Source organism: Danio rerio, chromosome 23 (assembly GCF_052040795.2).
Source record: "Danio rerio strain M-AB ecotype USA chromosome 23, GRCz13ab, whole genome shotgun sequence".
In the NCBI taxonomy this organism is placed as follows: domain Eukaryota; kingdom Metazoa; phylum Chordata; class Actinopteri; order Cypriniformes; family Danionidae; genus Danio; species Danio rerio.
In genome coordinates, this window is record NC_141043.1 from 17,522,528 (window position 1) to 17,547,477 (window position 24,950).

General features: G+C 38.4%; 1 protein-coding gene across 15 annotated transcripts in view; it reads right to left on the bottom strand.

The window, feature by feature from the left end:
• Positions 1–10,726: 10,726 nt before the first annotated feature.
• Positions 10,727–24,950, bottom strand: part of eef1a2 (eukaryotic translation elongation factor 1 alpha 2) — a 49,607-nt gene continuing 35,383 nt past the window's right edge. For 14 of the 15 annotated variants that reach the window (XM_087305496.1, XM_087305491.1, XM_087305497.1 and 11 more), the window contains 6 exons: positions 22,036–22,215; positions 21,058–21,354; positions 20,785–20,935; positions 14,011–14,267; positions 13,696–13,930; positions 10,727–11,347 (listed from right to left, as the gene is read on the bottom strand). In XM_087305496.1, the coding sequence (XP_087161622.1) occupies positions 11,220–11,347; positions 13,696–13,930; positions 14,011–14,267; positions 20,785–20,935; positions 21,058–21,354; positions 22,036–22,215 (1,248 nt within the window). In that variant the 3' untranslated portion in view covers positions 10,727–11,219. The remainder of the gene's footprint in view (positions 11,348–13,695; positions 13,931–14,010; positions 14,268–20,784; positions 20,936–21,057; positions 21,355–22,035; positions 22,216–24,950) is intronic. The other variant, NM_001002371.1, reaches the window with a different exon arrangement.

Sequence of the window (24,950 nt, forward strand, 5' to 3'; positions counted from 1 at the left end):
GTGACAGTGCATATCCATTAGCGATAATGCAAGTTTTCACCTCTTCGATGCAACTGTCCATGTGTGATGAATCTAATAATGGAGTCAGATAGTTAGTATATACGCCACCTAGTTTATGGGAAAATGTGTCCTGATGAAATTAATCACACAAAATGAGGCTAAAGAGCTGATCTTAGAGGCTTTTTTGGAGCTGTTCACATATTTACCAAGCAGAAGGCTCTTGTTATAGGTTGTTCTCTCTGGCCTCCCCGAGGACAAAGTGTGTCCACAAAAGCGAAGGATTCTTTAGGTCAACAAGGTCTCTGTGCTCCCCACAGCCAATTACTTCCTGTAAATGTCAGTGCCAAGCAGAAGACCACTGAATACTGATAAGGTCACAGGCTCCGTTATCAGATTCCCTCACTGTAAGTGTGTAAACACACACCTGAGATTGGCATATAGTCTTAATCGTACATCTACTTATTATGTGTTCCTTTAAGCCAAAAGTTTGTCGTTTTTTGTGCATTCAATAAAGTCTTAAAGGGATAGTTCAGCCAAAAATGGAAATCCTACATTGTTTACTCACCCTAAAATGGTCCCAATCCAAACTTTCTTCAGTTTATTAGAAAGTAAAAATCTTAAAATGTGTTGATAAAAATATATACTATGAATGTCATTGGCTACTGGTTTCCAGCCTTCTTCCTAAATCTTGTTTCGTGTTCAACAGTAAAAGAAACTCAAACATGTTTGAAGCAAGAGGAGAGTAAATGAGGCCTTGAGACGAAGAACCATATCATAATTTAGAGTGATAAGATTATTTTATTTGGATCTTACACATTATATTATATATTTTTATTTTACTTGAATATAGACAACAAAAGCTTCTCAATTCTAAAGAGATAATATTTTTCAGTGTCAGTTTTAAAAATCAAAAGTTATTTTGATTTATATTTTTTTATAACCACCAGAGATTTGATTCCTAGTTTTAGAATCAGAAAGAGCTTTATTTTATAGGAAAAAAACAGAAATATATTTTTAAAAATAGTATTGAATGCAAATAGACAAATTGACAAGTGTATGTACAGGTATATCACTTTATACAACGTTATGATGACAAGATGGCTGCGCGTACACATCGCAAGGCTTGGCGTCTCTCCAGTTTCTGCAGTTTGGCAGTATTATTCCTGCTCATTTCAAGTCTGTTCGTGCAGAATAGTAGTGCCTTAACATCATTCACCCGACAGGAGATCTTGGATATTGGTTTGTGCATTCTGGACAGTTTTATTAGCAATCTTCGACTCATCCTAGAGTTCGCCAGAACACCCTGTCCGGCCGTTCAGAAGTGCTCGAAGGCAGCATTGAGACCGTAAATAAAGACGGGGGAAGCGCGGCGGGCTAAGAGCTAAAGGTAACACCACACCTGCTCTCTTTACCCAGCATCTTTCTCACCAATGTACAGTTACTGATGAACAAATGGATAAGATTCGACTGCGCATCAACCACAGCAGAAGATTATGAAACTGTAATGTCAAGATTTTCACAAAAACATGGCTAAACAGCGGGATACCAGACAATGCTGTAACTTTAACTGAGCATGACACATTCCGAGTGGCGGAATGGCAGATGACTCTGGTAAGACCAGAGACAGAGGATTATGTATTTATATTAACAAAGCTTGGTGCACAAAGTCTATCATCGTTGGGAAACATTGCTCTGTTAACCTGGAATTTCTAATGGTTAAATGTAGACCGTTTTATCTGCCAAGGAAGTTCACCTCCACCATGATAACTGCTGCTTATATTCCTCCCTATGCTGATGCCAAGCTTGCTAAGAATGAACTTCATGCACCCATCAGCAAACAACAGACTGCTCACCTGGAGGCTGCTTTTATTGTTGCAGGGGATTTTAATCACTCAAACTTAAAGACAGTGCTTCATAAATTCCATCAAAACATTTTCTGCCTCACAAGGGGAAACAAAACCTCAGACCATGTTTACACAAACATGGCTGAAGCATACTATGTGACCCCCTCCTCCACTTGGGTCAATCAGATCACTTTTATTTGTTCCTCACCATAGATATATAAATTAGATGTCACCTATCCTGTTGTTGTCTAAGGAATGTGTCAGTTGAGCCGCCATTTTGGAACAGGGTAGCGCTCCATTGAAATGAATGCGGGACCAAGGTACAGTGGGGGACTGTGGCCATCCAAAGCCAGATATATACACATATACACATATATCTGTGATCAGGAGTTTTCCTGGATGTTAGAATTCAAATTTTTTTTTAATTACAAAAATTATAATTTTACATCACTTTTCCACATTGATGGATCAGTGATTGCACAGTGAAACTTTGCAGCCTGTGTTGACTCATATTTAACATTCCCTGTCTTTTTTTTTTCTGGTTAAATGCTGAGTTACAGACCAACGTAAAGGTATATACTGCCAACTACGATCATGATGTGTGTAAAATCATGGCTTAGCAAGAGCTGTTTGCGTCCACATGTTGATTATTTTGGGTCAATCCGTGTCAGAAATTAACGGATAAAGTCTAATTTAGTTTCAATTAGATAATTTAGTCTTATTTAAAATAATATAGTTTAAGTCTAAATTATTAGCCCCCCTTTTACTTCTTTTTTTCTCTTAGAAATATTTCCCAAATAATGTTTAACTGAGCAAGGAAATTTTCACTGTATATCTGATATTTTTCTTCTGGAGAAAGTCTTATTTGTTTTATTATGGCTGGAATAAAAGCAGTTTTTAATTTATTATGAACCATTTTAGAGTCAAAATTATTAGCACCTTTAGGGCTAAAATAGTAAACAACCAGCTAAGGCCAATCTGACCAGCTTGAACCATTTAAGACTAGCTAAAAACCAGCTAAGACCAGCATGACTATCTTAAACCAGCTAAGAATTGCTAAAAACCCCCAAGGGGCCGATCACATCGAATGCGATTTTTTCGTTGAGAGGAGCCTTTTTTGAATGATTTACTAACGGTAGTGAGCATTTTGCATGCTGCTAATGCACCCTGCGCGACTCACTTTTTTGTCCTTGCACACTGTGCGCTCGCAGTTGTAAAAAGTCAACTCTGAGCGGAAAAAGCACGTCATGTCACTCGTGTCTTTTTCATTCTCCAATCACATGAAAGCAAAGGCGGGGTTTCTGTTGAGGCACCTGCAGTGTTTATGTTGTCATGACAACAACAGAAACTTTTGACAAAGACTATGGCTGCGTCCGAAACCGCCTACAACTCAGTATGTACTGCATTTCAATTTAAACGTACTACACGGCCGTTAGAAAAGTACGCTCTATACAGTATGAATGTGAAAAGTATGAATGGAATTCGGACGTACTACATCCGCCATTTTGTCATGGTCACATGACCTACCTGCATCAGTTGCATCGCTTTACTTCCATTCACGAATTCGCTCGCGGGGCATCATGGGATAGTGCAGCATGCATGGGATGCGCACTCCGGAATCTCGCCGGAAGTAGTAAGTCATCCGGGTACTTCTCGCATACTGATTTTTGAATTCTATGAATTCGGACATACTACTAGGCTCGCATACTGATTTTGGCGTACTATATAGTATGGAAGTATGCGATTTCGGACGCAGCCTATAGAATACACAAGACTTATCACTTGTATACTTTTGAATGGGAAACGTGTAACTGTCAATATGGCAAATTAAGCTCCGCCTTCTAGTACAGGAGCCAATCAGCGGTCGCTATATGGCGATTAAAGTCCGCCTTCTACTACAGGAGCTTATCAGCAATTGCTATAGACCTTTTTCTTGGAATGCAAAATTACCCATTATGCTTTGCGTGTATGCATGTATTTTACCTGCTTTTATCCTCTTTGAACTAATACTGTTGTCCATCAGCACAATTCCCTGGACTAATCATTTAAAGAAATGCGATCTAATAGGAAGGAAAACAGCTGCTGTGAGGCATTTTCCCCTCGTTGTCAGACGGCATCTTCTGCAGTTTAAATGAAGCCTTGTCATCGCTAAAGTCAACATTTTCTCTTTATTTCAAATATATAACCAGCCCAAACAAATGTAATTCACCAAAATGTTTGACACACACACGTAGCCTGTACTGTGCCACTGACACACTGATTTAAAAACTGTGACAAAGTGAAAATATAGGCTAGTGTCATTTCGAAATGACAGAAAAACACAAACCGTGGTAAAAACAACACACAAAATAAAACACAAACGGCTCGTGATTAGAATGAACAGCAAATCAGCCAGCAGAGTATCAATAACAGACTTTTATTGGTCGTTTTTGTAAATTGCACGACTTTCATACCTGTTAAGTTTTATGCCAGTACTCTGGTTTGCTCTCTCTCTCTGTGTGTGTGTGTGTGCATGCGTGTGTGTGTGTGTTTGTGTTAAGGAGCCGCTGAGCTAACAGCTGACAGGCCGGGAACGCACACACACACTGTATTTCTGACGGCAGACATGTGAACTAGGAGAATGTTTTTCAAGTATTTCTGACACGCTTGAACCACATGTGACAGATTATAACGGCTTTAACAGACACATTTCTAAGTTGTGTGTTACAAAAACACTCTGTTATCCATTAAAAACGTAATTGAAACCCATTTTTCGGAGAGCAAATTACCAGTTGTACACACTGTAAACTGAAGTTTTTTAGCATTCTACCGGAAGACGCTGGTCGCTATGGCGTCCTCCGTGCAGCAGCCATGAAAAAGGTCTATAGAATGACAGTTTTCCGGGGGAGGGGCTCGGATCAGATGTGAGTTTCTGCATATTTTGTGTGACATGAACATTTAAAAATTAAACTAAATAGACAGTTGTTGTTTTAATTTATTAATTATTCGTAATATGAAATGTAATCATAAGCTTGGCAAGTAATTTTGGAGAATTTGATGTTTCCCCATTCAGACGGAATGCCCAAGCATACTGCTTGAGAGGCGTTTCAAAGATGGCCGCCGAGTAAAATGACTTGCCTCAAAGGGACTTTGCTTTTAAAGATGGAGGAGAGACTTGTGGTTTCTGTTTTGCTCTATCCAGAGATATATGACTTCACAAATCTTGAATATCACAATATGATTAAATCTAAAATTTATATTAATATCAACAGCAACAGCAAGGCACAATAACCAGCTGATTTAGTCGTTGCCTAGTGACATATAAAAGCACACCATGTTCTTTTTTTCTTGTCAACAAAAAATCAGTTTGGTGCGCCTTGCGTTTTTGGAACATAAATGCGCGTTCGATGTGATCGGCTCCTAAGACCAGCTTGACAAGTTTGACCAGCTCAAACCAACTTAGACCAGCTTGATCCACTTAAACTATCTACAGCCTCATTTACACTACGAGGGACTCACAGCAGGAAAGTGACCAGCGTCCGTTCATATCAACGGAGAGTGAGCAACTTTCAGCTACCTCCGTCTACGTGAGTGACTGTTGGCGACAGGGTGGTCGTGTCGAGCGATGTGACAAAGTTAAGAATCCTTCAACTTTATGCAAATAAAGACAGACTTTCTTGAGCGACAGCCAATAAGCACACCAGTGGAGCTCACGTGATCTTTTCTAGGTTGTATTCTCTGTGCTGTAGACCTACACAGACCTGTGTTTGCAGCAGGTCGATAGACATCTACAAAGTCCCTGCTAGTGTTAATGAGGCATCAGAACAACTTAACCAGCCAATACTAACTAAAGCAGACTTATCAGCTAAAAAGTGGTCAAAACACCTTTAAAACCAGCTATAACCCTTTGTAGGTTATCATGAGGACATCCATTTCTTAATCCCTTAAAATATTGTCTTGCTAGGCACCTAATTGTAGCCAATGAAATAGAGTGTATTTACTCATCAGCCACTTAATCAGACAAATATAACAGTATAACATGACATGTCACAGCTCATATCATGTCAGACTGGTTTCTTGAACATGACACTAAGTTCACTAAACCAAAATGATCTCCACTATCAGCAAATCTAAGCTAATAAAATTGAGATGTGATGAAAAAAGATTAACATTTAGGATATGCATTCACCAAATCTAATACAAGATGCTATGATATTAACATTGGTCAAACTTTCTGGGGAATGTAGTCAAATCTTGACTACGCCACAAAGGATTTTAACCCAAATATGAGCAAAGGTACCTAATAAACTAGCCAGCGAGTGTTGAAGTTAGTTAGTATTCCAGTCATTTCCAAAGTCTGTTTTTGTGGACACAACAGGGGTATGATTCATGTCCCTCGGCTGAAAGGCTTGACAAAAAGGCCTGACGATTTAATTTATCGGACCAAACACAACACCCTGACCCCAAGGCCTTTCTGCGGGCATTTCTACTCACTCACCGTAATTATTTCACTTATCATTTCAAAAGACTGCTTCTGGCCTCCATCACCATTCATACCACAACAGGGGAAAAGAGCCAACTGCCATTAACTGCTGTGATTCAGCCTCCGATTCATTTAAAACTCCATTTAGCAGTGAGTGGAATTCTGAAGAAGCAATGGTGACACGAAAAAGAGGAGAGAGTGCTTTCATTGCATAAAACCCTGTCACTAAAATCATTATGCTGCACTCTGTGATTTTCTCCAAACAACCTGCCACTCGAAAGTGTAGTTTTGCTTATTATAAGTGTTTTTTCTCCAAAGTTTTATCGCATTGGACTTATTTAACCGAGAAGTTAAGAGACAACAATTTGTAGGAGGGAGAAAGGTAAAGAAATCATGTCAATAGATCTCGGGTCACCTTCAGGCAAGTACACTAGTGACCTCTTGTGGTTATGCTGAGATATGCAACAAACTATCCGACTGACACAAAGTGAAACATTTTAATATTATGACTATATCTCAATTGAAATCTTTTATAAGAAATCTACTCATTTTACATCAACCTTATAACTAAAAACAAGGCATGTCTTGATGATCTTATGATGTACTCAAAATGTAGAAATGTGAATTCTTCTGATGAAGCTATAATTAATACTAGCCTATATTGATGTCAATGGCTATCCAACATTCTTCGAAATATCTTTTTTTTTTTTTTTTTTGGGGGGGGGGGGGGTGGTGGGGGATGGGGGGACCTCATAAATGCTTGGAATGACTTTAGGTTGAGTAAACTATATCAATAAACTTTTCTTTTAAAAACCAAGAGACCAAAATAAGTATCGGCAGCCTACACAGATTTTTAAAGGACTTTTCCTCCAACTTGTGTAATCACTGTAAAGCCACACATATAACAAACTTCTCTATAACTAATGATACATTTTACCTCTGCATTTGTTGTATTCAAGAGTTTAAAATACTGGAGTAGTTTTGATGACTTCAAAAGACTATTCCTTGCTGGGGAAAAAAGAGCTTAAACAAGCCTAGGTTGACTGGTATTAACTGGTTGACCAAGTAGGCTTTCAGGCTGATCTTAGCTAGTCAGGCATGGTATATATATATATATATATATATATATATATATATATATATATATATATATATATATATATATATATATATATATATATATACAGTTGAAGTCTAAATTATATCTAAATAATTAGCCCCCCTTTGATTTTTTTTCCTTTTTGAAATATTTCCCAAATTACATTTAACTGAGCAAGAAAATTTTCATAGTATGTCTGATAATATTTTTCTTCTGGAGAAAGTCTTATTTGTTTTATTATGGCTAGAATGAAAGCAGTTTTTAATTTATTATGAACCATTTTAGGGTCAAATTATTAGCCCCTTTAAGCTATTTATTTTTAGATAGTCTGCAAAATATACCATCTTTATGCAATTGCCTAATTACCCTAACCTGCCTAGTTAACCTAATTAACCTTAAGCTTTAAATGTCGCTTTAAACTGTATAGAAAAGTCTTGAAAAATATCTAGTAAAATAATATTTATTGTCATCATGGCAAAGATAAAATAAATTAGTTAGATGAGTTAATTCAAAATTTATTTAAGATAAAAATCAAATAAAAAAATCAAAGGGGGGCTAATAATTCTGACTTCAACTCAACTATTTCCCAAATTATGTTTAACACAGCAAGGAAATTTACACAGTATGTCACATATTATTTATTTATTTTTTCTTGTGGAGAAAGTCTTATTTGCTTTATTTTGGCTAGAATAAAAGCAGTTATTATTTTTTTAAACACCATTTTAAAGACAAAATGATTAGCCCCTTTAATCTAAGTTAACTTAATTACCACTCTTCGCTGGACCACTCTTCGCTGAGGCCAGCTTCCAGCCTCCACCGCAGAGACTCTGCACAAGACTTTTGGCCAGCGGAGAAATTTAAATGGTCGTGCCAAACTGAGCCTGGTTTCTCTCAAGGTTTTTTTTTCTTCATTCTCCTATCGTTGAAGTTTTTTTCCCTCTCCGCTGTCGCCACTGGCTTGCATGGTTCAGGATCGGTAGAGCTACTCATCTATGAATTTGCTCTTCAGTATTTGGACTCTCAGTAATGATTTTAAACCACACTGAACTGAGCTAAATTGAACTGAACTTGAACACTAAAAACTGAACTACCCTGATCCAGTTACTATGACCATTTATGTAAAGCTGCTTTGATACAATCGACATTGTAAAAGCGCTATAAAAATAAAGCTGAATTGAATAAACAAAAAAAAATAAAAATTAAATCAAAAAATAAAAATTTTAGAGTGTGGTCCACAACTGGGTCAGAGGCTTTGTTTGTATCGCTTTTCAGTGTCTGGGCTAGATATGGGCCATATAAAACACAAAGTCATTTTACAGGGTCTTGGCTAAAACTGGGCCAGAGTTTACAGTTTGTGCCTATTTTCAGTGTAACGGCCAGTTTTGGCCCGGGGACCCAACCAGAAGTAACCCAGCCGGGGACCCAGCCAGAAGTAAGCCCAGAGGTGGGCCAGACAGATTTTGCTATCTATGGATGCGCATACATTTTGAAAATGCACATAAAAACATGCACATAAATGAGTAGGATAAACTTTATTCCATAAGAAAAGATGAGCATGAACTACAATAGAAACACTTTTATCGGACAAATTCTAGTATGCACAATAAAAAAGTCAAGTGATTTTGTTATAAGAGATCATATGATAATAAAAATGTGTGTGAATGGACAAACCAGCAGGCTAAGCACATTGTAAAACATCTGAAATGTTGTTTTGGTCATTCTAAAACACCTTAACCATTTCAGTATACTCATATTATTAATGACCTCCAGAAATGTCAAGAGCATCTGTGCTCCAAGTCTCAAGCCTTCAAACATCATTGCATCTTCTGAGGTGCATGTAAGCCTTTATTTTTTCTTAAATAAGTAAAAGATTCATGCAGCATCTCCTACCGCAGCAAATTCCATTTTTACTGTTGATATTTGGTGCCAGTTAATCAAGTGACAATTTTGTTCTATTTGACTACTTATATTATACATGTACTAGGCTGAAACTAGCAAAAGAAAACCAGCAATGAGTTGATTTGGCTTGAGATGACTCATTTAAAGTAAGTTTTTTTTTTAAGTGTAGTGTGTAATTTCAGATGCAGACATAATCTATATTTCAAGAGTTCACACTTAGCTGATGATTGATTATAAAGCTCATTGGCATGCTGTCCCGGGAGAGAGCCCTGAGCTAATAAGCTCTTAGAGCCCGGGGCTCCCGCCCATTTGCATGGCGTGAGGGGAGTTTGAGCTCAGGTAGATCTCCAGAACTCCCCTGCTGTAGTAGTTAATGAACAGATAGTGATTGCTCTAAGTAGATAACTACTTACTAGGAGAATGTGTGTGGTGCTGATTTGGATTGGGATCTGGATGAGGAGAACGTGTAAACTCCACTCAGAAACGTTGGCTGGCTTGGTAAGGACAAGAACCAGTGACGTCCTTGCTGTGAGGCAACAGTGCAATATGAATGAGGCCTCTCTGGTGTACACTAGCTCTCTTTGCTTTTGCGTGCTCTCGCTCTCCCTGTGAATAGCTGTTTCCATCCAAAAATACAAATTAACTTTATGTGCAAAACTGGATTATCACATAAAAGATGTGCAAATAGAGCAGCGTTTCCATCCAACGAGTCAAAGCGTACAAAATTGTCACTTCCTGATTATCTGCCATCAAATATCAACAGTAACAAAATTTGCTGCGATAAGAGAAGCTGCGTCAATCTTTTCTTAATTTAGTAAATGACTTGCACCTGAGAAGACAATCCTGACACGCAGTGAATGCGCAGTTTGAAGGCGTGAGATGCGGAGCATAGATGCTCTTGATTCTGGAGGTCATTAATAATATAACAACACTAATACTAAGATGATTAAGGCAATTTAGAATGAGCAAAATAACATTTCAGCTGTTTTACAATACGATGAGCCTGCTGGTTTGTCCATTCCACAATTTTTTTTATCACATGATCTCTTACAACAAAGTCACGTGACCTTTTTTGATGGAAAACATTAATTTTAAATTAACAGGAGAGCAAAAAAATGTCTCCAACTGCATCTGTTAAAGTCTACAGGTGCGAAAATGTGCCTTTATGTACATTAATGCTAAAAATATGTTATCCTACTACGATACAAAGTTACTTCTCAAATAAAGTAACATGAAAGACTGTTTCAAGTTAAAGTTATTTAATTATTTTGTTTATGAAAACTGCAGAGTGATGCATGAAAAAAATGGCTGAATAATTGTTTAAGTAGTGTGTGATCTATGTTAAAGTGTGCCACTGGATCTAACATTAAATTAAATTTGTCTTTCCCTCAGAAGCAATAAAAACACCTTCAATTTGTAAACTCGTGGTTTTGGACAACAGTTTCTTTATTTGTCACAGGTTTGAGCAGCAAGGGTCCGAAAGGAGACAAATGGTGCTTTGGATCGAATAGCCTTTCATCATCAGTGCTCATTTATAAATCATACAAAATTATCATCAGCAGTTTGCTTTCCAGTTTGGTCAAAGTGCAGTTTCTTCTTTCAACATGCGCGCACACACGCACGCACGCACGCACGCACGCACACACACAGCAATACCAGCTACATTCATTTAACAGATGTCGTGCAAACATCCATGCAACGTGTGTACCGGTCTGCTATTAAAAGTGAATATACAGTGCAACCAGTCAAAATGTGATAATGCTAGTTTTTCAATATTTTCCTTCAGTCTATCAAACTCCAGTTGGTTCGAGTATATATTTCAAGCACACAGGGAAGGAACTGACTGAGCATGCCTAAATGAGAGAGGCATGTAAGCTGGGACAGGGCCTAAGGTGACTGTCTTGGAGATTCAGATTCATTTGCTAGATTTTTGAGCTTTCTGAGCTGATTTGGTCACTCTCCCGCTGCCGCCAATCTTCTTCTCCACATTTTTGATCACACCGACTGCAACGGTCTGTCTCATATCTCGGACAGCAAAGCGTCCTAGGAAACACACATAAACATATTTGCCGTATATTTGCCTTTCTAGGTATACTTAAATTTCCAGTTGGAAGTTGTTAAGTTGAAGCTAAACTGAGCAGGACACCACCAGTACCGAGTTTGGACATCCTGGCTTAGAGCGAGCTTCCTGAAATGTTAAACCCATTCAGATTCATTTGTCAGAATTATCCCTTACAGAAACAGAACTTTCTTGATGAAAACCAATTTGATTTTATATGAAAGCGTAATGAGAACAAGATGCAATAAAAATGATATGTTGTAGTCAGTCAGGGGGTCAAATATGATGAGAAATGGCTAAATGAAACAGTCCTAATAAGCATTTTCATCGAATTAGCAATCAAGAGGAATATAAAAATGTGCAGGTTGACATCTCTGATGAGTCCAACCTTTAACCTGACAACGACTGCAGTAAAAATCTAATTAATCATAAGACCGGGTGACCAACGGAAATGTAAGCCTGAGACGCCAATTAGAAATAAGGATGGCAAACCGAACTATGGGTTGCTTGGTTCTTGTAATTTGACAACAAACATGAATCATCATGTCTTTAGCCACTGTTACTGTTTAAGAGAACATAAATATCTCAAAAATATTAAGTAACTAATTAGCAAAGCTTTGAACAAGGTTTCATTATATCTCCTTCTGATTACGTGTGGGCTTGACACAAATTGCTACAGCCATTTTAAGTGATTTCTTTTTATTCTCTTCCTTTTAATGGCTTTTATTTTTTACCTGTTAGATGAATCTGTTCATTTCTATGTTAACAAAAAACAAATAAAACATAACAATATAACCAGACAAGCAAATATAAACACACAAAATAAAGAAAAACCAAGCATAAGAAGAAACAAGCCCAAACTGTAAAAGCAACAAAGAACTCAGCCAAACAAAACATAAAAAAGCAAGGTGAAAGAAAACATAAAGACATAAAATAAAGTAAAACATTAAAAAAGCAAAGTAAAACAAGTGAATGAAAATCCAAGTTAAAAGGCAACAAAACAAAAGTTACAACTGAAACTTAAAAGAAACCGAAAAAAAAAACTTAAAGGAAAGCAAAACAACCTAAAGAAAATAAAGCAAAGCATCAGAGCAAATCAAAGTGAAAACAAATTCAAGCTAACTAAAGGCAGTGAAAAGGTACTTTATTTAAAATAATTTATATGAAAAACACAAAACAAAAAAGAAAGCAGCTAAATGAGATATAGACTGTTTCTCAATTACAAAAACGCAGAGAACGGACTTGCGTTCTTGTAGAGATGAAAACGTATCCTGTGAAAAATGAGATGCTGCGTTCTTCCTGGTGGTCACGTGACCTTCACGTGTTTTTAATGGAATATTATTTAAACATTGCATTCAAACAACAATTTACTGTTTACTGCAAAATATATACTATGCATAAAAACATTATAAATATACGTTGCACAATACAAATAAAATAGATTTTTATACGAATTTCAGCAAACAAACGAGAGAAGAGCATCTCTGAACAAACAACACATCCAACCTTAAGTCAGATGGGCTACAGTAGCAGAAGACCATACCGGGTGACACTCCTGTCAGCTAAGGACAGGAGGCAAAACTGGACAATAGAAGATTAGAAAAATGTTACCTGGTCTGATAAGTCTTGATTTTTGCTGCAACATTCGGATGGTAGGGTCAGAATTTGGCGTCAACAACAAGACAGCATGGATCCATTCTGACTTTACAGTATCAACAGTTCAGGCTGCTGCTGGTGGTGTAATGGTGTGGGGGGATATTATCTTGGCACAGTTTGGGCCCATTAGTACCAATTGAGCATTGTGTCAACACAACAGCCTACCTGAGTATTGTTGCAGACCATGTCCAGCCCTTTATGCCCACAGTGTACCCATCTTCTGATGGCTACTTAATCTCAGACTGGTTTCTTGCACATAACAATGAGTTCACTGTACTTAAATTGCTTCCACAGTCATCAGATCTCAATCCAATATAGCACCTTTGGGATGGGGTGGAATGGGAAGTTTGCATCATGGATGTGCAGCTGAAAAATCAGCAGCAACTCCATGATTCTATCATGTCAATGTGAACCGAAATATTTTTAGTACCTTGATAAATCTATGACGAAGTATTAAGGCAGTTCTGAAAGCAAAAGGGAATAAAACCCAGTACTTGTAAGGTGTACTTAATAAAGTGGCCGGTGAGAGTAGGTAAGCAAAAAAAAAAAAAAGCCAACAAAAATTTAACGCAAAGCTAAAAAGAAAAGAAAGCAAAAAAAAAAAAAACACAAAAGAAAATCTATGTGAAAATACCAAAAAAAAAAAAAGAATTATTCATGGAAGATGGACACATACCCAGTGGAGGATACTGAGAGAAGCTCTCCACACACATTGGTTTTCCTGGGATCATGTCCACTATGGCGGCATCTCCAGACTTCAGGCTTTTGGGATTGTCTTCTAGCTTCTTGCCTGAGCGGCGATCAATCTTCTCCTTGAGTTCAGCAAACTTGCAGGCGATATGAGCAGTGTGACAGTCTATGACAGGAGAGTAACCTGAACTGATCTGTCCTGGGTGATTCAAAATGATGACCTGATAACAAAAAAAAAAACATAAAACAAAAATCCTGATAGGGGTTGATGTAAGATAATGCAATAAGCTAGCTGTCCCACCTGTGCTGTAAACCCTGATGCTTCCTGAGGCGGGTCGGACTTACTGTCTCCACAAACGTTACCTCTTCGAATGTCTTTTACGGACACGTTCTTCACATTAAAGCCCACATTGTCTCCTGGAAGAGCTTCACTTAGAGACTCGTGATGCATCTCCACGGACTTCACTTCTGTAGTGATGTTGACTGGGGCAAAGGTCACCACCATACTGGGCCGGAGAACACCCGTCTCTACCCTGCCCACTGGCACAGTCCCGATTCCTTTTTTGTGAACAAATAATTTTATTAATGAACAGTCAGTTCAACATAGAAAATATACAACATTTTCAGTTATATTGCAGCTATACTTCAGTATCAACAACGTCATCACAACAATACATCATATGGCTTAAATAGTTGTCAAGAACCAATAGACCAATTACCAACCTACGTCACACATGACGTCACACGGGTCCCTGGTTGCAAAAAACAGACAGGCTGCAATGGGAAAGATATCCTGTTTTGCAGTAGGATGCCGATTTTGAGTCCAAAAATAGAAAACTTAACTTTTACCATACACCACACACTGCTTTAATACCGACTGCAGACTTCTTTGGCTAAATGGGAGCTGAATGAAGTAAGGAGCTAATTAGAAATGCTGGACTCTGCAGTTCTCATGTCATGTCAGGTAAGTTCACGCTATGCTGAATCATACACATCACTCGTTTTTGATTGCATAAATGATTTCAGCAAAAAAAGTTACATGTGGTTAATTAAACTGCTGACACTGAATGCTAAGAATGAAACATGAAAGTTACGTTTGTTAAGGTAAACTTAGTTTTATATTCACAAATTCATTCAGTGACAACTTGTGACACACTCCCTATATTGTTTACCACGGCACTTTGAATACTCGGTCTGAAATAACCTGCAAGTGTGACTTGAAAACAACATTAACACTGTTTACTTGACTGTGAACAATGTTGTATATTGAGTCATTGGCTGCTGCTAATATGATTTCGCTATTTAGAGTTTGCAAATAATATTTTTATGAAATTATATTATTAAGGAGAAAGTCCGAATGTGCAAATATAAAACCAACTTTACCTCTATGTGTAGGTTCTCCCTGCTGTACAGGTGCAGTTCAGTGTCAGAATGCAGTTGTTTTGCGTGTTGATGATTAATTACCCAGGCCTTGTATAACGTTAGCTCCGTCTTGTTTCTTTGTCTTTGGCTAGGTGGAATCTCGGTGTTTAGCTCTTGAATCTGGTCATCATGGAGCATTATTTCTTGCACATGACCACAAAGAACAAAATTGTTGGCATCTAAAGAATTGTAGACCTTTAGCTTCTCTCTTGTAAATTCATTCGGAGCTTCTAAGAGATTGTATATTTCGGGCTGGATGCTTGGTCACTTCGTCTTATCGAATATCCATTGGGAGGGAGCTATCGCAAATGGAGCTGTCAGATGAACGCCGTTCACTTTAACGTTAATTTTGCTGAATCACTGTGCTTGTCACTGGGTGACGAGCTGTTATAATGTGCTGTAAGCATTATGTAAATAATTTATATAACATGTAAGTATTATATCTTATTTCTAAGACAACAACAAACTCTGCACCGCATCTGATGTCATTCCCTCGCTGTAAATGCTAGGGCTCCCGGTTGCTTTCTGCCACCTCCCTGCGCGCGCATCCTGAATGTTTACAAACATGGTAATTGGTCAATAAATAGCCAGACCGACACCCAGATTATTACAAACACACATTATCCCAATACAACACATCACCTTCCCCCTTAAGATGATCATTACATAAAGCAAACATCAGAAAAATACAATTCAACATTACTTTGTTTCAACTTATTCTCTGAAATGTTGTGGTAATTTAATAGTTCGTTTAGACCGACGTGGTCCCACTGGGCTTGTAGCCCCAGATACAGGGGGTTCAGCTGAAAGTCCAGTCTCTCCACACCACCGCCAGTGTGCAGCATCCACTTGGATGATGCGACGGCAGCCACAGGACAACGGCGCCAGTGCGCTCACCACACACCAGCTATTGGTGGAGTAGAAAGTGATAGAGCCAATTCAGTAGAAGGGGATGATTGGGAGGCCATGATCGTAAGGGCAGATAGAGGGACTTTGGTCAGGACACCGGGGTTACACCCCTGCTCTTTCATGAGAAGTGCCATGGGATTTTTAAGGACCACAGAGAGTCAGGACCTCGGTTTAACGTCTCATCCGAAAGACGGCGCCCACGGACAGTGTAGTGTCCCCTTCACATTTACTGGGGCATTAGGACTCACGCAGACCACAGGTTGAGCGCCCCCTGCTGGCCTCATTAACACCACTTCCAACAGTAACCTAGTGTTCCCTAGTGGTCTCCTATCCAGGTACTGACCAGGCTCAGCCCTGCTTAGCTTCATTGAGTAACTGGTCTTGGGCTGCAGGGTGATATGGCTGTGGCTGCAATCACCTCAGTCTGGTAATTGTAGCTTAAGATGTAATGTGTGACATTCGGAAGACTTCTAACCACATTGAATAAGCATCCACTACAATCATAAACATATTGTTCAGGAAAGGGCCAACAAAATCTATGTGCAGACGTTTCCAAGACTCACCCAGAAACTCACATGGATGAAGAGGAACTTGACTGGGCACTCGTTGTTCTTGTTGACAAATTTCACACTCTTTGCAACATCTTTCCACATCCATATTAATTTTTGGCCACCACACATACTTGCGAGCCAGGGCTTTCATTTTAACAATGCCAGGGTGTGCTGCATGAAGTTCATACAACACTGATTTCCAAAGTTTAAAAGGTACAATCACCCTTGTTCCCCATAGCACACAACTCTGTTCCATTGATAACTCATCTCTTTTAGTCTGAAACACCTCCAACTCTTCTGCCACTTCATTTGACAACCATTCTGTTACATACTGGGCAACTTCAGACAGATGTTGATCTCTTCTAGTTGCTCTAGAAATATGTGATGCATTTATAGGGGCCTCATGTAGATGATTAGTTAGCAGGGTATTAATATGTGCTGACATGGCTTCTGTGCCAACTAGGGATGTAACGGTATCAGAATTTCACGGTAAGATAATACCTCGGTATGAATGACATGGTACGGTATTTATTGAATAATTTACAGGAAAAACATAACTAATGAAAAGACTCGAAAAAAGTGCCAAAAGTGTTTATTTACCTTAGTACTGAACATATCAATGACATACAAATTAGCCATCTATCTGTAAGTTTCGAAGCAGGAACTTTAATTTTTCAATTTTAATAACAAAAAACTATAAAACCATATTAAAAAAAATAAAGTTTCAATTTAGTATTGTTGAAAACTCATCACATTCAACATTTAATCATTCACTCACTTAGATAGAGATGTTTTTTTTTTAAAGGAAAATAATCATATAACTAATCTGGTAAAAGCTGGGATCTCTGGGCATGTCCCCTGCAACAGAAAAAAAATATTTAAAAAAAACTCTCATTTGGGACTGAGGTTTCTGGAACAGAGAGATATGATTTAGCCAAGGTTGACAGCAGTGGGTAACGTTGCGCATTGTCTTTCCACCACTTGAGAGGACAAGCCATGAGTGAGATAGAGGTCTCTTTGCAGTACAAGTCAATGTCTGCATCAATCTAACAAGTGTGCTGTGCTAATAAGTGTGCTGTGTTCTGCAGTCCCCATTACTGTTTTTAGTCGTATTCCCCGACTTATATTTCACCACAGTCTGGCAGAGCCGCAATACTGTTTTTTTTTCTTTTCTTTGTCTGTCACCTTTTCTCCTTTTTCGTATCTTTTTAGAAAGAAACCGAAATGCTTCCACACATCTGATTTAAAACTCGCTTTAGGTTCGATCATTTCCAGCTCTTTTTCTTCCCCGCTACAGGCAACACACTCCATTTCCGCATTACTGGATCTGTAGTGACAACAGACTGCAAATGATGATGGCCACGCCAAGGCTGATGGGAATTGTAGTTCCCGCTACCTACCGTTCGTTTCATTCGCCTAAGCAAACTTTTCTCAGAAATATAGTTTTATTGAGTCATGCGCCTACGGTAATATGGAAAAAAAAATTACTATTGTGGTATGACAGTATTTACAATATTGTTACATCCCTAGTGCCTACATCTGTAATTTCAGACAATGGAACTCGTGACAATCCATCAGCATTTCCATGCATCTCTGCCTTGCGGTAACAAATGTGATAATCATAGGCTGCTAAAATTATTGCCCACCTTTGGATATGGACAGCAGCCATCATTGGGAAGTGTTTATGCTCCCGAAATAAAGTCATAAGAGGTCTGTGATCAGTCATCAACTTAAATGATTATCCTCACAGATATTGATAAAAAAAAAATTTACTCCAAAAATAATGCTCAATGCTTCTTTCTCAATCTGAGAATATTTCTTATCTGCAGGTGACAAAGTATGTGAAGCATAAGCAATAGGGCGTTCCTCACCATTTAGCATTGTATGCTGCAACACTGCTCCGATTCCATAAGCTGAAGCATCACATGCTAGTGTCACAGGTAACTCTGGATTATAGTGTACAAACACTTTATCGCTAGTCAACAGCTCTTTGCACTTCTCAAATGCATTTTGTTCTTTCTTCCCCCAATACCAGACCACTTGCTCTTTTAAAAGTCTATACATACAGTGCTCCGATTTGGTACAAAACGTCCATAATAATTAATCAAGCCTAAAAAAGCTCGCAATTCTTTTACATTTAAAGGTGCTGGAGCATCCTGGACAGCCTTCACCTTGTCCTTCGTTGGATACACTCCTTCATCCGTCACATGACCCAGGTATTCAATTTGAGTCTGGCCCCACTCACATTAATAATTTTTTACTCGTAATCCAGAGTCTTGTAACCGCTGGAGAACTTGGCAAAGAATTCACTTTTATTCCTTTTTTCCTTTTATATCCTTTATATGACCAAATTTTCCACACTGATGGCATTTAGAACTCTTAAAATAGCATTCCTGTGCAATATGATTGCTACATTTAAATCGATAACTTGCATACTGAGAGCAATTTCAAATGCTCGTGCAAACGTAAGCGCATCCTCTGAAAGCAATCTTCGTTGGCATGCATCGCTCTGTATTCCGCTAACAAAACGGTAACAAAACGCTTCATCCAGACTTGCACCAAAATCATTTTGACGCACATTGTTTGAGTTCGGCAACAAACTAAGACACAGTTTCATGAGGCTTTTATATGCAGTGCTAAAATCAGAAGCGCTCAGCTAATATTAGTGGTTTGGGTTCAAAGTGTGGTTGCAGGATCTCAACAGTTTCTCTAAATGTCTTATCCTTTGGCTTTAAAGGTTGAACCACGTTTCGCAATAGCCCATAAGTGGAAGCACCAACAGCACTTAGTAATGTCACCACTTTCTTTGTATTATCCACATCATTAGCAATCATGAATAACTCCACTCGCTCAATATATGCTGACCAGGACTCATTTTCTGGTTTATACACATCTAATCTTCCGATTTGGGCCATATCCACACAATTTTCCTCGTTGCCAGTTTGTTATATACTTACGAGGCAAATACCAAGAAATACCATCAAGCGTGCTTTACTTCAGTATCAACAACGTCATCACAACAACACATCACATGGCTTGAATAGATGTCAAGAACCAATGAATAGCCAGACCGACACCCAAATTATTACAAACACACATTCAAGAGTTCCCACTTAGATATGCTTAGCATTTATAGCAGGTTTGGCATGCTGTCCAGGAAGAGAACCCTGAGCTCAGAGATATTTGAGCCCAGGGGTCCTGGCCGGTCAATAAGCATTTCAGGGGATCCGAGATCAGGTAGGTCTCGACAGCTCCCCTTTTAGAAAAGACAGGAAAAGGAGGAGATGGGGTGGAAGAGGGGATTCTTCTAACACAAAGATAGAGCAGTAAGGAGAAAATGATCCATAAGCTAGGATCACTCTGATTGAACTATTACTGATTACAGATGAGTGGCCAGCAGTGCTCAATCCTATCACGTGCTCCTCTCGAAATTAGTTTATGAAACTTCACTTATCTCAATACACAACAGAGACCAAGCTAAAGGAAAATGAATGATTGAATGTAATTGTCTTCCAAATTTAGACAGAAAATAAGGTTGGTATACATCTTCAAACCACAAATTGACACATTTTAGATTAAATCTGAGAGCCCTCTCAGATCATGTTTTTGGTTCCTTATCTGGACTTTGAACTTCTTGAGACCATTGCTGTCTTTGGAGGGTAAGAGAGCTCTTGGATTTCATCCAAAACAGTGTTTCTCATCCGCGTTACCGGACGACCTCCAGCTCTGAACATTTTTCCATGGCTGTTTTAATATATGTTCTTCAGCATTTTTGCGTCCTTGTGTTCTCGTGTAAAATCATCAACTGTAAAAGTTCAGTTCTAAAACTCAAGACCGTAAGAACAGAGGAAGCGGTAAAGTTGTCTGATGTGTTCTTAATATCAAAGATGTGTGGATGCGGACTTTAGCTCAAAACTCGCTCAAAAAGTCTCAGAAATCATTGCAGCTGAATAAAGGAGAATTGATTTGGTTGTAAGGAGAAATTTTCTCTTCAAATTTGGTCAGAAAAATAAATTAACATGTTTTAAATGAAATTTGAGAGCTCTCTTAGTTTGTTTTGGTTGAGACCACTTGAATTTTATCTAAAATATATTTGTGTTCGGAAGATGAACAAAAGGTAATAACAATATGAGGGTGAGTAATTATTAACAAATTTTGGGTGAACTAATTCTTTAAATAACATTAGATCTCACCTCCAATCTTGTAGACATCTTGTAGTGGAAGACGTAAGGGTTTATCAGTGGGCCGTGTTGGAGGCATGATGGTATCAAGAGCTTCCAATAGAGTAACACCACCGGCATGGTGCTCCTTCCTGTCCAGCTTCCAGCCTTTAAACCATGGCATCTACCAAGCGCAAGTGAGACCATAGTATTAATCAAAACTGCCAACTCTTTAATTAGAAACTGGTAAATGGTATGAGGTCATTGCAAAAAATAAACAACCAGACAAACCCCAAGGAGACTCACATTGGAAGACGGTTCCAGCATGTTGTCGCCATGCCAGCCTGAAATAGGGACAAAGGGTACGGAAGCTGGACTATAACCAATCTTTTTGATGTAGGCGCTCACTTCTTTGACGATCTCATCATAGCGTTTCTCACTGTAGGAAGGCTCGGTGGAGTCCATCTTGTTGACGGCTACGATCAGTTGCTTGACACCAAGTGTGTAGGCCAGCAGGGCGTGTTCCCTTGTTTGGCCATTTTTGGAAATGCCTGCCTCAAATTCACCCACTCCAGCCGCTACAATTAAGACAGCACAATCCGCCTGGGAGATAAAGGAGGAAAGTAATATTGTATACCTACAAATGAAAATGTTGTTTTTAAGTCAAGTGCCATCATTGTTTTTTGTTTGGAATTTAAAAAAATATTTGACAAATATATAAGGCTGTTATGGTTGCTCTATACCACGATGTCCATCCGTGTTCGTGGAGATCTACCTTGCAGCAGAGTTTAGTTGCAACCTTGATCAAACACACCTGTCATTAATTACCAAGTGCACTTTCAGATCCTTCTTAGTGAGGGTGAACTCTGACCTGAAGGGTCCCTCTGAAGGGATAAGGGCATAAGAATGAGCCCTTCTGAACTGAGTGCACTGTGTGATACCAAACAACTTCCTTGCTCAAAGGTACCATCAGAACGTGTCCATCAGTTGTATTTTTTAAACTCCATCCCAAAGGGCCCTTCGAAGTGGCCAGTTTATAAGACTTCGGTTTAGAATGACACTTCAATATGGCGGCCATGACTGTTTTACTCTAATGTGCCCTCCAGAGAGCAATATATCTTGTTTGGAATGTACCGTTAGTTTAGTTGTGCTTGATCAGGGTTGGAGCTGAAGTCTAAAAGAATGTAGATCTCCAGGAACAGGGTAAAGCACACCTGCGTTATACCAGTCTCCCAGGCACAAGTTTTTGTACATTTTTATATTAAGTTTTTTAAAAGTCATTACCTGAGATGTCCCAGTGATCATGTTTTTGATAAAGTCTCTATGTCCTGGAGCATCTATTATGGTTATGTAGTATTTAGTGGTCTCAAACTTCCAGAGTGAGATGTCTATGGTGATGCCTCTCTCCCTCTCAGCCTTCAACTTATCCAGGACCCAGGCATACTTAAAAGAACCTTTTCCCATCTGCCAAAAAAAAATGGTGTCAGTGTATAAAAGTAAATGCCTTAAAGGGATTGTTCACGCAAAAATAAAGGTGCTGCTAGATTCATAGGTAAGAGTAAGGCAAAAGCAAATCTATGCCCTTTATTTATAGGACCGGGCCTACCTAGAATCTCTAGCGGAATTCCTCTCAATTGGTCATTCTATCTCTATAAAAGCACTATGGGAACTTTAGGCTTTTCATACTGTTCTTTATCTCACTTTTAACCTCAAGCAGAGAAACATATCACACAAGAGTGAGAACTATAGAACTACTATAAAATATAAATAGTAACAACTATAGAAGAGGGCTAAAATCTCTTTCTACCAGGGTTATAAAACACTGATTTAGATTAATTCCACACTGTGGTGCTAGATATGTACAGTGTGGAACAATGCGATGAAAAATTTGCTAATACAGAACCATGAGCTGGTAATTGGAAGTTAAAATCAGATAAATCAAGTTTAGACCCATGTGGTGTATCCAAAATCACATACTTCCCTACTATATAGTATGTGAAAACAATATGTGAGCAGAGTAATATGTACAAATTCTTAGTGTTCGAAAAATGTAGGTAAGAATTACCTGGATGACCTACTACTTTCTGCAAGATTCTGAAGTGCGCATCCACTGGACGCTACCCTATCCCACACCAGAGAGTTCATAAATGGGAGTAAAGCGATGCAACTAATGTGGGTAGGTCATGTGGTAATGACACAACATGGTGGACTTAGTATGTTCAAATTCTATTTATACTTCTCACATTCATACTGTAGAAAACAAACTGTTCTAATGGTTATGAAGTACGTTCTAATACAAATGTAGTACTTACTCAAGTAGTATGCAATATCGAACACAGCTATTGTACACAGGGGCATGTTTAGCATTTCGGGGGCCCTAAGAAAATCTTTCAGTTGAGTCATCTCTGGAGAAATCACTTTCAGAGGCTTCTTTATCTCTGCAGACAACTTATTTTGGTGTCCCCCTTACCAGAAATCACTTCAACATAAAGAATGCCCTCCTGGGGCCTGTTTCAGAAAGGAGGTTAAGTAAAAACTCAGAGTATTTTAACCCTGAAATGAGAGAAACTCTGGGTTTTCCATTTCAAAATGGCAGGTTTGTTAAACTCGAGAAAGTAAGGGTAAGTCAAGCCTGTTTCTAAAAGAAAGGTAACTTTAACTCAGAGTCAGTTACTGTGGTAACTTACCCTGTGAACCTAACCTGGGGCCTGTTTCAGAAAGGAGGTTAAGTAAAAACTCAGAGTATTTTAACCCTGAAATGAGAGAAACTCTGGGTTTTCCATTTCAAAATGGCAGGTTTGTTAAACTCGAGAAAGTAAGGGTAAGTCAAGCCTGTTTCTAAAAGAAAGGTAACTTTAACTCAGAGTCAGTTACTGTGGTAACTTACTCTGTGAATCTAACCTGGTCCGGAGCAGGTTTTATTCTCTAAACTCTGAGTTTCTGTTGGTCTCCTCCCCTTTTTTTAAAGATGAAGCGTATTTCTCGCATTAGCTTACATTTCCACACACCTTTTAGAGCTCATTTTGGAGATGCCCATAAAAACGATTGATGGAAACGTCATGATTCACATAACTTTTGAAAATATGCATAATAAAACATGTGCATAACAGAGTAGGTTAAACTTTTATTTGATAAGAAAAGATGTGCATAAAGTGCACTTAACAAATTACAGTATGTACATTAAAAAATGGTTTGTTAGAGATGATGATGAAAATGTGTGTGAATGGACAAACCAGCAGACTGAGCAAACTGTAGAACATCTTAAATGTTGTTTAAGTCATTCTAAAATGCCTGAACTGTTTCAGTATTAGTGTATATTATTAATTACCTCCGAGCGTCTGGAGCGTGTCAAAAGGTCAAGAGTCTCCGCGTCTGGCTTCAAACGCCCCCACGTGTTCATTGTGTGTCAATTGTCTTCTGAGGCGCAAGTATTAAATAAAAAAGTCATTGACGCAGCTTGTTCTACTGCAGTAAATTGTTTTTACTGTTATATTTGGCGCAAGTTAATCAGGAAGTGACCATTGTGTTCTCTTTGACTCGTTGGATAAAAACGCTGCTTTATTCACATCTTTTAGGCGTTATTCCAGTTTTGCACAAATTTATGTAATAGCCTGTATTTTGATGGAAACACAGCTATAGCCTACATTTTTGTCACACATGGAACAAAGTCACGTACGAGGCTTGTCCTTTTTTCCATAAATATTTAGCTTAACCTTCGACATGAACTGTTACTAGATTAATGGGATTAATCGTAAGCACTGCTTACGTTCTTAATGTTATATCAACCTCTATTACTTGATCAGTAAAAAGGCAGACACAAGTGCACTGTTAAATCTATTAAAACTGATAAACGTGTTTAAAAGTTTAGAAAAAAGTATAAACGTCACACATTTCATTACTTATTTTATTATACTTAAATGTTTAAATACTTTAAATTAAACATTACGCATTAACTTGAGCAGCTGTTTTCCCATGCTGTCTCTGTTTCACTGATGGTTGCTTCTCAAATATATACACTCATATTTGCTATTACTTTGCATGAGCACATCAAGTTCAGCTGGAGAAAGAAATGCTGATCTGTTTTTTTAAGATGTTGCCATAGTCACTAATAATATCTGCGCTCCATTGATAATGCCTTTTTATAGTCACGGTGTGCGCGCTTAACTCTGAGTTGGTCTACTCAAAGTTGATTGACCCAA